General features: G+C 42.5%; 1 protein-coding gene across 3 annotated transcripts in view; it reads left to right on the top strand.

Annotated features, from left to right (window-relative positions):
* SLC26A8 (solute carrier family 26 member 8) overlaps positions 1-6,372 on the top strand; it is a 78,669-nt gene extending 72,297 nt beyond the window's left edge. For all 3 annotated transcript variants that reach the window (XM_055263728.2, XM_055263729.2, XM_055263730.2), the window contains one exon: positions 5,589-6,372. In XM_055263728.2, the coding sequence (XP_055119703.2) occupies positions 5,589-5,993 (405 nt within the window). In that variant the 3' untranslated portion in view covers positions 5,994-6,372. The remainder of the gene's footprint in view (positions 1-5,588) is intronic.
* Positions 6,373-14,941: the final 8,569 nt, after the last annotated feature.

A 14,941-nucleotide genomic window follows, 5' to 3' on the forward strand; every position in this document is an offset into this window, starting at 1 on the left:
TTTTTACATACTTAGTCATATCTATTAATATTTCCTTTTCTTATTATTTATATTTACTTTTTATTTAGAAAGTCATTCCCTCTTAGAAGGTAAATAAGACACATTTTCTAGATTTTTATGTTTTTATTTTTTATATGTTATACTCTTTAATATAAATAGAATGTATTTCAGTGTACAGGTATTGAAGGGTAATCTTTATTTTTTCTTTTATTTTTGAGACAGTCTCATTCTGTCACCCAGGCTGGAGTGCAATGGCATGGTCTCGGCTTGCTGCAACCTCTGCCTCGTGGGTTCAAGTGATTCTCCTGCCTCAGCCTCCCAGATAGCTGAGACTACAGGCACCCGCCACCACTCCTGGCTAATTTTTGTATTTTTAGTAGAGACAGGGTTTTACTATGTTGGCCAGGCTGGTCTCGAACTCCTGACCTCGTGATCTACCCGCCCCAGCCTCCCAAAGTGCTGGGATTACAGGCATGAGCCACTGCACTCAGCCTTAATCTTTATTTTTTATCTATATAGCTAACTATTTTGGGCTATATGCCATCTATCTTAGTTCATTAGTGCTACTATAACAAAATATCTGAGACTGAGTAATTTGTAAATAATAGATATTTATTTCTCACAGTTCTGAATGCGAGAAGTCCAAGATCAAGGTCCTGGCAGTTTCAGTGTCTGCTGAGGGCTTCTTCCATCTTCTCTCAGCAGCATTCCCACATGGCAGAAGGTGGAAGGACAAAAGGGCTTATGCTAGCCCTCCAGCCCTTTTATAAGGCACTAATCCATTCACAAAGGCAGAGCCCTTATGACTTAATCACTCCCCAAAGGCCTCACCCCTTAATACCACCACAATGTGGATTAAGTTTCAACATGGATTTTGGAAGCCACACATGCAAATCATAGCACCATCCAACCATCTATTGAATAAGCCTTCTTTCCCCTACTGATATGTTATTCTCATAAAATATTATTTTCTTATGAAAACTAAAGTGTATTTCTAGCTTAGTTGTGGATTTCATTTTTCTGTATAGCTTCAGTATCACAGTGTTTTTTGTTTTTGTTTTTGTTTTTTGAGACAGAGTCTCACTTTGTCGCCCAGTCTGGAGTGCAGTGGCACGATCTTGGCTCACTGCAACCTCCGCCTCCCAGGTTCAAGTAATTGTCCTGCCTCAGCCTCCTGAGTAGCTGGGCTTACAGGTGTGCGCCACCACACCTGGCTTATTTTTGTATTTTTAGTAAAGACGAGGTTTCACCATGTTGCCTAGGCTGGTCTCGAACTCCTGACCTTAGGTGATCTGCCCACCTTAGCCTCCCAAAATGCTGGGATTACAGATGTGAGCCACCACACCTAGCCATCACACTGTTTTTATTATTATTGCTGTATAATACATTGTAACATTTGGTTAAGAAGTCCTATGTCATCAGTGTTCTATTTCAAAATTTGCTAACTCATTCTCACCAATTTATTCTTCCAAACCAACTTTTGAATCTTTTGTCAGGTCCCCACCCCACAAAAACAAATCTTATTGAAATAATCATTAGAGTTGTATTAAAAATATAAAATCACTTGAGAATTTATATCTTTATAGTATTCATTCTTCTTATCCAGAAACATGAACTGTCTCTACATTTATTGTCTTCTTAAATGTTTCATTCGTAGTAAGGTTTTGTGACTTTCTTCACATGGGAAAATCTTAGATACTTTCTGTTTTTTTTGAGACAGGGTCTCACTCTGTCACCCAGGCTGAAGTGCAGTGGTATGATCACGGTGCACCACAGCCTCAGCCTCTCGGGCTCAAGCAATCCTCCAACCTCAGCCTCCCGAGTATTTGGGAGTACAGACGCACACCACTACGCCCAGCTAATATTTGTATCTTTCACAGAGACGGGGTTTTGCTATGTTGCCCAGGCTGGTCTTGAACTCCTGGGCTCAAGCAATCCACCCACCTCCACCTCCCAAAGTGCTGGGATTATAGGCATGAGCCACCACACCTGGCCATTTCCATTATCTTTTCTAACTGGCAATTGCTAACATATAGGAAACTCATTGGTTTTTATTAAATTATTTGGCTACCTTTGTGAATCACTTTACTATTCCTAAGAGGTTTCACTGTTAATTCCTTTGGGTTTTCCAAATAGGAAAATATTTTCTAAAAATAACACTAATCTCTTATGTTCCAATTGTTAGAATTCTTATTTCAATATCATGTATTATTGCATTAACTAAACCTCTCAGAACAAGAAATAATGATGAATCTTGCCTTACTCCTGAATTTAATGAGAAGGATCCTTGTGTGTCTCTATTAAGACTAGTGGTGGCCAACTGTGGTGGCTCATGCCTGCAATCCTAGCACTTCAGGAGGCCGAGGAAGGCGAATCACTTGAGGCCAGGAGTTTGAGACCAGCCTGGCCAACATGGCGAAACCCCAGCTCTACTAAAAATACAAAAAAATTGCTGGGCATGGTGGTGCGTGCCTATAACCCCAGCTACTCAGGAGGCCAAGGCATGAGAATCACCTTAACCCAGGAAGCAGAGGTTGCAGTGGGCTAAGATCGTGCCACTGCACTCCAGCCTGGGCAACAGAGTGAGACCCTGTCTCAAGAAAAATAAAAAAATAAAAGACTAGTGGTGACAGCTGGTTTAAGATGGACATATCAGCCAGCTGTAGTGACTCATGCCTGTAATGCCAGCACTTTGGGAGACTGAGGCAGAAGAATCACTTGAGGCCAGGAATTTCAGAGCAACCTGGACAACATAGTGAGACTCTATCTTGAAAAAAAAATTAAAAATCAGCCAGGTATGATGGTGCATACCTGTAATCCTAGCTACTCGGGAGCTTGAGGCTGGAGGATTGCTTGAGCCCAGTAGTTTGAGGTCACAGTGAGCTTTGATTGTGCCACTGCACTCCAGCCTGGATGACAGAGTAAGACCCGGTCAAAAAAATAAATAAATAAAGATGGACATTATCTACTATGTTTTTAAAAAATAGTTTCCTAACGTACTAACATTCTTATATTAAGACTTGGTATTGACTATGTCAATTGTTTTCTGCTATTTGAGACAGGGAAGACTAGGAGAGGAGCAAGTTCTATTTCATGTGTATTGAATTCAAAATGCCTGGGCCAGGTGTGGCCTCACACCTGTAATCCTAGCACTTTGGGAGGTGAGGCAGGTGGATCACTTAGGCCAGGAGTTCGAGACTAGCCTGGCCAACATGGTGAATCCTCTTCTCGACTAAAAATACAAAAATTAGGGCCGGGCGCGGTGGCTCACGCTTGTAATCCCAGCACTTTGGGAGGCCGAGGCAGGCGGATCACGAGGTCAGGGGATCAAGACCACGGTGAAACCCCGTCTCTACTAAAAAATACAAAAAAATTAGCAGGGCGTGGTGGCGGGCGCCTGTAGTCCCAGCTACTCGGAGAGGCTGAGGCAGGAGAATGGCATGAACCCGGGAGGCGGAGCTTGCAGTGAGCCGAGATTGCGCCACTGCACTCCAGCCTGGGTGACAGAGCGAGACTCCGTCTCAAAAAAAAAAAAAAAAAAAATTAGTCGGGTATAGTGGTGCATGCCTGTCATTCCAGCTACTTGGGAGCCTGAGGCAGGAGAATCACTTGAACCTGGGAGGTGGAGGTTGCAGTGAGCCAAGATCATGCCACTGTACTCTAGCCTGGGCAACAGAGCGATACTCTGTCTAAAACAAAACAAAACAAAAAAATTCAAGTTGCCTATTAAACATTCAAATGGAGATGTCAAGAATGGAAGTGAATTTATAAACCTGCAGATCAGGGGAAGGGTTATAACCAAAGAATCATCAGCATCAGCATATAGATGGTAATGAAAATTACGGGCCCAAAATAAAAGTCCCTATGGAGAGAGCATAGATAGAGAAGAGAAAGGTCCCAAGATCAAGCCTTGGGGCATACCAACATCTAGAAGTCCCGTAGAAGGAGAGGAGACAGCAAAGAGACCAAGAAGCAGTAACCAGGAAGGAAGGAGGAAAAGCAGAAGAGTGTCATATGGTGGTTGAGAAGAAAATGTTTCAGGAAAGGTGAAGTGATTAATTTTGAGGAATGCTATTACAGGCTGATTCAAGGCTGATGCAAGGCCTGTGGGCGCCTGCTATATGACAAGCTCAGTGTCTGGTACTGGGGATATCAAGAACCAGGCCCTGTCATGTACCACAAGGAGCTTAGATTCTAGTAAGGAGTCAGTTTGTAAATAAATAAAGCAATATGTTACCGGTACTATGATGGAAGTGTGAATGAGGTGTAGTTGGAACACAAAAGAAGCTGTGGTCCTGCCTGGTCATCTTGGCTCCGAATCTGGGGTGATGACTAAGTGGATGTGGACAAGATGGAGGAGAACAAGGCAGGAAAAGGGAGCTGCATGCACAAAGCTGAGCAGTAGTCAGGCAACTCTGGATAACTTTATGGTGAGAGCAAAGGGCGGGGACCACAGCTGGAATAAAGCTAAAGAAGAATGGCAAGAGGCCAGGTCACACACAGCCTTATATGCCCTGTCAAGGATTGCACTGGGGGTTGGCAAGACAAGATCAAGAAGACAAGATGTTTCAGAATGTTGTTAAGTCCATCGCTGTTTTAAATGGTTGGTCATGAAATCTGGTCTAGCTAGAAAAGCCAGAGAAATTCTAAGATGGAAATTGATTGAATCTGAAGAATAGTGAGTAACTGAGAAACCAGAGGGTAGAAAGAAGATGAAAAGCAGATTTATGGATGATGTCATTGGCATTTTAAAGAAAATTTTTTAAAAAAATTTAATAAAAAATAAATAAAGGCTGGGTGCAGTGGCTCATGCCTGTAATCCCAGCACTTTGGGAGGCTGAGGCAGGTGGATCACTTGAGCTCAGGAGTTTGAGACCAGCCTGGCCAACATGGTGAAACCCTGTCTCTACTAAAAATACAAAAATTAGCCAGTCGTGGTGGTGCACATCTGTAGTCCCAACTACTTGGGAGGCTGAGGCAAGAGAATCACTTGAATCCGGGAAGTAGAGGTTGTAGTGAGCCTAGATCATGCCACTGCACTCCAGCCTGGGCAACAGATCAAGACTCTGTGTCAAAATTAATAATAATAATAAAAAGAAAAGTAGAATTAGGCAAGAAATATTTTCTACTCTGCAAGGAACCCGTGGTTCTGGTACCTTAAGTCCTATTGTATTCTGAAATTCCTTGACTGCTCAAAAATTAAAATTCTGGTTTTTATTGTTTGTTTTTTGAGACAAAGTCTCACTCTTTTGCTCAAGCTGGAGTGCAGCGGTGCAAACACAGCTCACTGCAGTCTCAGCCTTAAGCAATCCTCCTGCCTCAGCCTCCTGAGTAGCTAGGACTACAGGTATGCACCATCATGCCCAGCTAGTTTTTAAAATTATTATTATTATTATTATTATTATTATTATTATTATTTGTAGAGATAGAAGTTTCACTATGTTGCCCAGGCTGGCCTTCAACTCCTGGGCTAAAGTGATTCTCCTGCCCCAGCCTCTCAAAGTGCTGGAATTAACAGGTATGAGCCACTGCGTTCAGCAGAAAGTTAAATTTAATTAGAAATTTTAACCCACCTAATTGTATTTCAGAATGACAACTCAACACATAAAATGAGCAGCAGTTTTCTAGGAAGCCAAAAAAATGTAAGTCCAGGCTTTACCAAGATCCAACAGCCTGTAGAAGAGGAGTCCGAGTTGGATTTGGAGCTGGAATCAGAACAAGAGGCTGGGCTGGGTCTGGACCTAGACCTGGATCGGGAGCTGGAGCCTGAAATAGAGCCCAAGGCTGAGACCGAGACCGAGACCGAGATGGAGCCCGACCCCAAATCTAGGCCAAGAGCTCACACTTTTCCTCAGCAGCATTACTGGCCTGTGTGTCATCCATCTATGGCTTCCACCCAGTCTCAGACTCAGCCTCCGACATGGTCAGTGGAGAGGAGACGCCATCCTATGGATTCATACTCACCAGAGGGCAACAGCAATGAAGATGTCTAGGAGATGAACTAGAAACAAGGCGTTAGATAATCCTGACAAATCCTCCTACCCAAAAGGGGTCAATTGTCCAGAGACCTAGACTGGATACGAACTACAGTACTTCCTTCCTGACTGTGACTCCTACTACCTGCCAGCCTTCTTCCTTGCTCTGCACTGGGATCACATTCCCAGACCACATTACTAAATGCCAACAATTATCTCTGAATTCCCTATCCAGGCTCCCCTCATTTCACCTTCAGCATATATTCTAGTCATGAATTTCCTTCTTCACACACCCCACATCTCCGGGCTTTGTGCCAGGACCATCTCTAACTTAATCCTCTCATCCCTGTTCCCCTTTCTCCAAAGAGATGAAGCTCAAATAAAATGTATAACTCTAGTAACATTTGGATCCTTCCTGCACCTTCTCCCTTCTCTGTATTCTGTATCCCAAAGGAAATGTCAAATGGGAGGGATCCCAGAAGGGAGTGGATGGACATGGTGGAGAAGAGATGAACAAGAAAAAGAAAAACTAAGTAGCATTTGTATTTTATATGCAAGGTATCTTCCCTGTACTGATGGGGGAATGAGGAGAACAGGCAGGTTAATCCAGGCCAAAGGTAAGCCAGCCTGTGAGACTTGTAGTACCAGGTCCTACTAAGCTGAGAGCACTTTTGCTGTCATTCTCAGAGGTCAAGATCTTATCCTGCCACTGGTTTCATAAGGCCAATTAGCTGTACCAACTGATGGGAGTTCCCTTTCTGGAACTCTCCCTGGTGTTCAGATTCACATTCACCATTGCTTCTTTCTTACAAGTTTTTAAGATATAGGCAATTTGGAATCTGTACTCTTGGTGCACCGAGGAGTTAAAATCTGTGACAGCCACAACCAGCCTAGAAATTGGAAAAGTCAATCATTACTAGTTTTGTCCAAATCCATTCAAAAAATTTCCCCCTTCCCCATTTAAAATATGTCTAATACTAAAGTATGACCAGAAGAAAAATATAGACCCCTGAGCAAAGGTATATGAAATCCCGAATTTTATTTCCAGCTCAAAAAACATGACTCCTCCTGTTTGGGTACTCCATTCCTCTTGTTAAGTGAAATAAATCTTAGTTAAAATATAGATTTCTTTTATCATAGAGATAGCATATGCATTCACTCATTCTACAAGCATTTTGTTAAGCATCTGCTACATGCATAGCACCTTGAACTGTGAGGTAGGTAAAATAACATTATCCTAATTTATACATGCATAAACTGAGATATAATGTGCAATATGACCTTGTAAATACAAAACGAGGTAGGGGCCAAAGTCACAAGCTTCATTGTTTCATGTTTACCGAACACATTTATTGAACACCTACTCTGTGCTAAGCACTGTCCCAGGTGCTGAAGATATAGGATGGTTATGGAACAGATGACAAAAATAATTATAAATTGTGAGAAGTAATAAATTACAAATTGTGAAGGTGAAACACAAGAAACTCTTGGGGCATGTATCAAGAGGACCTGACCTAGTCTTGAGTCTCAAGGAAGTTCTTCCTAAGGCAATGACATATGACTTGAGATCTGAAGGATGAGTAGGAGTTAGGCTTAAAGCAAGTTCCAATGACTGCTAGAAGGGCAGGACCAAATGGGAAACCAAGAGTGGTGGCCATGGATGAGAACAGAAGCTGAATATCCTGGGGCACAACTAGATGGAGCCTAGATACCAAGGGCTCAACTAGAAATTTCAAACCAGGAATAAGTTGTCAGGATGGCAGGGACAGGCCCAGAAATCTGCCAAAGCCAAGGAAATATTTCATATTTATAACAGGAGACTAAGAAGTACACAGAGAGCCCAGTTTCTGCGGGCTGCTGCCTTTCTTACTCCAATTCCCTTCTAGTCCCATATATCCATTAGAGTAAAGTCTGTAAACGCAGAATCAATGGCTTCTGACACTTGCGCCATTAAGTCGTAGAGTCTAGACTTGGGTCCTTTCTGCTACAACTGCAACAAGGCTGTATTAGTCTGTTTGCAAACCGCTATAAAGATACTACCTGAAACCAGGTAATTTATAAAGAAACGAGGTGTATTAGATCATTTTCATGCTGCTGATAAAGACATATCTGAGACTGGGAAGAAAAAGAGGTTTAATTGAACTTACAGTTCCATGTGGCTTGGGAGGCCTCAGAATCATGGCGGGAGGTGAAAGGCACTTCTTACATGGTGGCAGCAAGAGAAAATGAGGAATAAGCAAAAGCAGAAACCCCTGATAAAACCATCAGATCTCATGAGACTATTCACTGTCATGAGAATAGCATGGGAAATATCAGCCCCCATGATTCAATTACCTCCCCCTGGGTCCCTCCCACAACACATGGGAATTCTGGGGGATATAATTAAAGTTGAGATTTGGTCGGGACACAGCCCCCAAACAAATCATTCCACCCCTGACCCCTCTAAATCTCATGTCCTCAAGTTTCAAAACAAATCATGGCTTACCAACAGTTAAGACATCCCCCGAAGTCTTAACTCATTTCGGCATTAACACAAAAGTCCACAGTCCAAAGTCTCATCTGAGACAAGGCAAGTCCCTTCCGCCTATGAGCCTGTAAAATCGAAAGCAAGCTAGTTACTTCCTAGATATAATGGGAGTACAGGTATTAGGTAAATACAGCCATTCCAAATGGGAGAAATTGGCCAAAACAAAGGGTGTATAGGGCCCATGCAAACCCAAAATCCAGCGGGGCAGTCAAATTTCAAATCTCCAAAATGATCTCCTTTGACTCCAGGTCTCACATCCAGGTTATGTAAGAGGTGGGTTCCTATGGTCTTGGGCAGCCCCACCCTGTGGCTTTGCAGGGTACAGCCTCCCTCCTGGCTGCATTCACGGGCTAGTGTTGAGTGTCTGTAGCTTTTCCAGGTGCACGGTGCAAGCTGTCAGTGGATCTGCCATTCCGGGGTCTGGGGGATGGTGGCCCTCTTCTCACAGCTCCACTAGACAGTGCCCCAGTAGGGACTCTGTGTGGGGGCTCCAACCCCACATTTCCCTTCTGCACTGCCCTGCAGAGATTTTCCATGAGGGCCCCGCCTCTACAGCAATCTTTTGCCTAGGCATCCAGGCATTTCCACACAACTTCTGAAACCTAGGCAGAGGTTCCCAAACCTCAATTCTTGACTTCTGTGCACCCACAGGCTCAACACCATGTGGAAGCTGCCAAGGTTTGGGGCTTCCACCCTCTGAAGCCACAGCCTGAGTTCTATGTTGGCCCCTTTCAGCCATGACTAGGGCAGCTGGGACACAGGGCACCAAGTCCCTAGGCTGCGCACAGCACAGGGACCTGGGCCCGACCCATGAAACCACATTTTCTTCCTGGGCCTCTAGGCCTGTGATTGGAGGGGCTGCTGTGAAGGTCTCTGGCATGGCCTGGAGACATTTTCCCCATGGTCTTGGGGATTAACATTAGGCTCCTTGCTACTTATGCAAATTTCTGCTGCCAGCTTGAATTTCTCTCCAGAAAATTAGTTTTTCTTTTCTATCACATTGTCAGGCTGCAAATTTTCTGAACTTTTATGCTCTGCTTCTTTTATAAAACTGAATGCCTTTAACAGTATTCAAGTCACCTCTGGAATGCTTTGCTGTTTAGAAATTTCTTCTGCCGGATATCCTAAATCATCTCTGTCAAGTTCAAAGTTCCACAAATCTCCAGGGCAGGGGCAAAATGCCACCAGTCTCTTTGTTAAAACATAACAAGAGTCACCTTTGTTCCAGTTCCCAACAACTTCCTCATCTCTATCTGAGACCACCTCAGCCTGGACCTTATTGTTCATATCACTATCAGCATTTTGGGCAAAGCCATTCAACAAGTCTCTAGGGAGTTCCAAATTTTCCCACATTTTCTTGTCTTCTTCTGAGCCCTCCAAACTGTTCTAACCTCTGCCTGTTACCCAGTTCCAAAGTCGCTTCCATGTTTTCAGGTATCTTTTCAGCAGCAACCCACTCTACTGGTTCCAATTTACTGTATTAGTCCGTTTTCATGCTGCTGGTAAAGACATATCTGACACTGAGAAGAAAAAGAGGTTTAACTGAATTTACAGTTCCACATGGCTTGGGAGGCTTCAGAATCATGGGAGGAAGCAAAAGGCACTTCTTACATGGTGGTGGCAAGAGAAAATGAAGAGGATGCAAAAGCAGAAATCCCTGATAAAACCTTCAGATCCTGTGAGACTTATTCACTATCACGAGAATAGCATGGGAAAGACTGGCCCCCATGATTCAGTTACCTCCCCCTGGGTCCCTCCCACAACACGTGGGAATTCTGGGAGATACAATTAAAGTTGAGATTTGGTGGGGACACAGCTAAACCATATCAGGAGGTTTAATTGACTCACAGTTCCACATGGCTGGGGAGGCCTCAGGAAACTTACAATCATGGTGGAAGGCAAAGGGGAAGCAGGCACCTTCTTCACAAGGTAGCAGGAGAGAGCAAAAGGGGAGCTGCCAAACACTTTTAAAACCACCGGCTCTCATGAGAACTCACTATCACGAGAACAGCATGGGGGAAACTGCCCCCATGATCCAATCACCTCCCACCAGGTCCCTCCCATGTGGCGATTGCAATTTGGATTACAATTCAAGATGGGATTTGGATAGAGACACAGAGCCAAACCATATTAATGGTAAAATATTGGCTTTGATGCATGACCTCAGAAAGACCAACCAGATGCTTGGACTATACTCTGTCTTTTAAAAATACTCTGGTATAAACCTATAGCATTGAGCCCCTCCCAAAGTAATCAAGTAAGGAAAACTGATTAACTCATTATAAATAGTACAGCACTAAAGAAAGGGTAAAGTGATTAACAATTCAAAGGCTAAGTCTTCCAACATGCAGATCACCCGAAATTCTAAGCCATTTCAAACTTTACCAAATGGTATAGTTTGGATTAGTTAGCTCACTTCTCGTAGCATGGTCATCATGGTTTTCTCTCTAATAAGAAACTGGAGAAAAATTCTAAAGGCTGCAAAATGGGTAAAGGATAAGTTGGAAAGTATAAATGTCTTGGAAGCACAAATACTTCCATTACTTTCCCTCAAAACAGCTTGTGTTCTACAGTAAATGGCGGTTGAGGTATGATTTTCATATGTGAATATCTAAGTGGATTCCACAGTACTGCAAAAAAGTAGGTTTGAAAGAGACTATCAAAAAATAAAGTGGCCCCAGGTAGCTGTCTCTGTATGTGTTAAGTGTCACAAAGTCCAAGGACTCAACTATATCACATCCAGATGTGACTCATTAGCAGAGGTAGAGAAAGTAATGGCATAATCCAAGGTATTATCAGGGCCATAGAATCTCAGTGGTTGGAAGGACCACGAGGGCTGACTAGTCAAATTACCTATCTAATCTCTTACAATTTAATTAAACATTTATTGGAATGCTCACCATATCCTAGATACTATGTGTTTTAGTAATCTATTGCTGCATAACAAACCACCCCAAAATTTAGTAGCTTAAAACAATAATCATGCATTTGCTAATAATTCTGCAATTTAGGTTGGGTTTAGCTGGGCCTATTTTTAAAATAATTTTTTAGTTTTGCAGCTGGGCCTGTTCTTTTATTTTCGTAAAGACAGGGTCTTGCTATGTTGCCCAGGCCAGTCTTGAACTCCTGGCCTCAAGTGATCTTCCCACGTCAGCCTCCCAAAGTGTTGGGATTACAAGCATGAGCCACCACACCCCACCCCCAAATATTTTTTATACCTGCTTGGTTGAATCTGCAGACGTGGAACTCAAGAATATGGAGGGCCGACTCTACATAGTACCACCTATAAAGTAATTATGCCAAAAAATTTAACCTGAATATTATCAATCCTCTAGATCTGGTAGATTGTAGTAAATACAAGGAGCAGAGGAACATGTTAAATAACACTAGGAGAATCTAATTAGTAGAATCCAGAAAATTCAACAGAACAAATGAACCAGTTTCTTTAACAACTAAGATGAAAAACAGCTGGGCATGGTGGTATGTGCCTATAGTCCCAGCAACTTGGGAGGCTGACACAGAAGGATCGCTTGAGCCCAGGAATTAGAGACCAGCCTGGGCAACATAGAAAGACCACATATTGAGAAAAAAAAAAAAAAGGATGAAAAACAAACATAACAACAACAAAAACAAAGAGGGAGGAGGAACCTATAAACCAGGAGACTTCAGAGTTATATCAACTACGTGCAATGTGTGGACCTTGTTTGAATCCTATGTGAACTAATTAACTGGAAAAGAACATAAGAAAACTTCTACTTTTGAGTAAAATGTAGTAAGAAGTGACAGTTTATCACTTTATATCAAGAGGAAAAACATGGGCTGGGCATCATGGCTCATGCATGTAATCCCAACATTTTGGTAGGTTTAGGCAGGAGGATCACTTGAGCTCAGGAACTCGAGACCAGCCTGGGCAACATGGTGAGACCCTGTCTCTTAAAAAAAAAAAAAAAAGTGAAAAAAATCAATAAATTATAAAAATCGTATTTTGAAAGATATTGGAGAGCTGTGGAAGCAAAGAAGATTAAAAGAACTAAAAGTTAAGAGAGAAAAGATTCCTTCCCAGGGAAGTTGAGATTATTGGCCATTTTCTTTCTTAGGGGTTTGTATTAGTCTGTTTTTACACTGCAAAAAACATACCTGAGACTGGACCATTTACAAAGGAAAGAGGTTTAATGAAGAACTCACAGTTCCACATGGCTAGAGAAGCCTCAAGATTATGATAGAGGGCAAAGAGGAGCAAACCACATCTTACATGGATGGCAGCAGGTAAAGAGAGAGTTTGTGCAGGGCAACTCCCGTTTTCTAAAACCATCAGATCTCATGAGACCCATTCACTATCACAAGAATAGTACAGGAAAGACCCACCCCCCTTAATTCAGTCATCTTCCACCAGGTCCCTCCCACAACACATGGGAATTATGGGAGCTACAAGATAAGATTTGGGTGGGGACACAGAGCCAAACCATATCAGGGTTATTTGCTGAGTTTGGGTAAGTGCTAAAGATCAGGCTTTCCTTAGGCACAGTGAAGCTTCTGATAGCACATGGGCTGTCACAACCAACTGACTGCTGCTCTACTCAAGACATCTGCTGAATGCCAGGGCCACTCAGGAGACTACAGATTGGCCTGCAAAGGCAAAATGAAGTTTCCTACAGTCTGAAAATGCTTAGGAGACAAAGTACCACTATGGAAAGAGGCCATAAGCACACAAAGAGTCTTCCCCTTGAAACATTTAAAATCAAAGGTGGGCTGAGTCTAACCAATGCCAGGGCATAGCTCAATTCCTGATTGAATTGAGATGATAACTGCCTCACCTTATTTGCCTTATTAGGCAAATAGAAAAAAAGTGTATATCTTATCTTGGGGGCAGTAACATTGACTTCAGTTTACGTTTTTAAACAACATCCAGCATATAGTTAGAAACAATCACGAGGCACATGAAGAGGCGGGAAAAGTATCTGATAATTAAGAAAAAATCATATAATAGAAGCAGTCCCATAGATGATCCAGGTGTTAGAATTAGCAGTCAAGGACTTCAAAATAATGATTATAAGGATGTTAAAGTAGAGTAAAAGATGGGCAAAATGAAAAGATAGATAATTTCAAAAGAGAATTGTAACCTATAGAAAAAGAATCAAATGGGCATTCTAGAACTGAAATATGAAGTATTAGAAAATAAAAACTTATCAGATGAATTTAATAGACTGGACACAGCAAAACATAGGATTAGATAACTCAGACAGTAAAAGAAAATATTCTAAATGAAGCACATAGAGAAAAAAATGAAAAAAAAAAAAAAAAAAACAGAAGAGAGCATGCAAGACATGTAGGACAAAGTCAAATGACCTAATATATATCTTTTTTTTTTTGAGACAAAGTCTCAGTCACCCAGGCTGGAGTGCAGTGGCACGATCTCAGCTCACTGCAACCTCCGCCTCCTGGGTTCAAGCAATTCTCCTGCCTCAGCCTCCCGAGCAGCTGGGACTACAGACGTGCACCATCACGCCCGGCTAATTTTTGTATTGTTAGTAGAGACAGGGTTTCACCATGTTGGCCAGGCTGGTCTCAAACTCCTGACCTTGTGATCCGCCCACCTCAGCCTCCGAAAATGCTGGGATTACAGGTGTGAGCCATCGCGCCTGGCCCCCTAATATATATCTTATAGGAGTTCCAGAAACAGAGAAGAGAATAGGGAAAGCAATATCTGAAACTATAGTGACTGGCAATTTGCCAAAACAGGAAGGATCATTCAAAGATTCAAGAAGGCTGACAAGCACGATAAATTAGAAACCAAGTGTAGGCATATAATAGCCAAGTTGCTGAAAACCAAAGATAAACAGTAAATCTTACACAAAGCCAGAGAAAGAAGACCCGTACTTACAGGAGAACAGCAAGAACGCTGATTGCTAAACTTTCCCATGAGAGCCAGAAGACTCTTTTAGGATGACATCTTTTAAGTTCTGAAAGAAAAAAAATATGAGCTGCGCGTGGTGGCTCATGCCTGTAATCCCAGCACTTTGGAAGGCCGAGGTCAGGGGATGGATCACTTGAAGCCAGGAGTTTGAGACCAGCCTGGCCATCATGGCAAAACTCCATCTCTACTAAAAAGTTTTAAAAGTTACTCAGGCATGGTGGTACGCACCTGTAGTCTCAGCTACTCGGGAGGCTAAAGTAGGAGAATCGCTTGAACCCCAGAGGCAGAGGTTGCAGTGAGCTGAGTTCACACTACGGCACTCCAGCCTAGGCGATAGAGCAAGACTTGGTCGAAAGAAAAGAAAAGAAAAAAGAAAAAAGAAGAAAAGAGAAAGGAAAAGAGAAAAGATGGCGACCTAAAATTGCTGAGAGATGAATGAGCTTGAGGATGAAACGCATATTGCTGAGTTCTGAGGTCTCTCAGCTTCAGACTGATAACTTCAAAAAGTGGTTTGTGTGTATCATC

This window comes from Symphalangus syndactylus, chromosome 23, assembly GCF_028878055.3.
Source record: "Symphalangus syndactylus isolate Jambi chromosome 23, NHGRI_mSymSyn1-v2.1_pri, whole genome shotgun sequence".
In the NCBI taxonomy this organism is placed as follows: Eukaryota; Metazoa; Chordata; class Mammalia; order Primates; family Hylobatidae; genus Symphalangus; species Symphalangus syndactylus.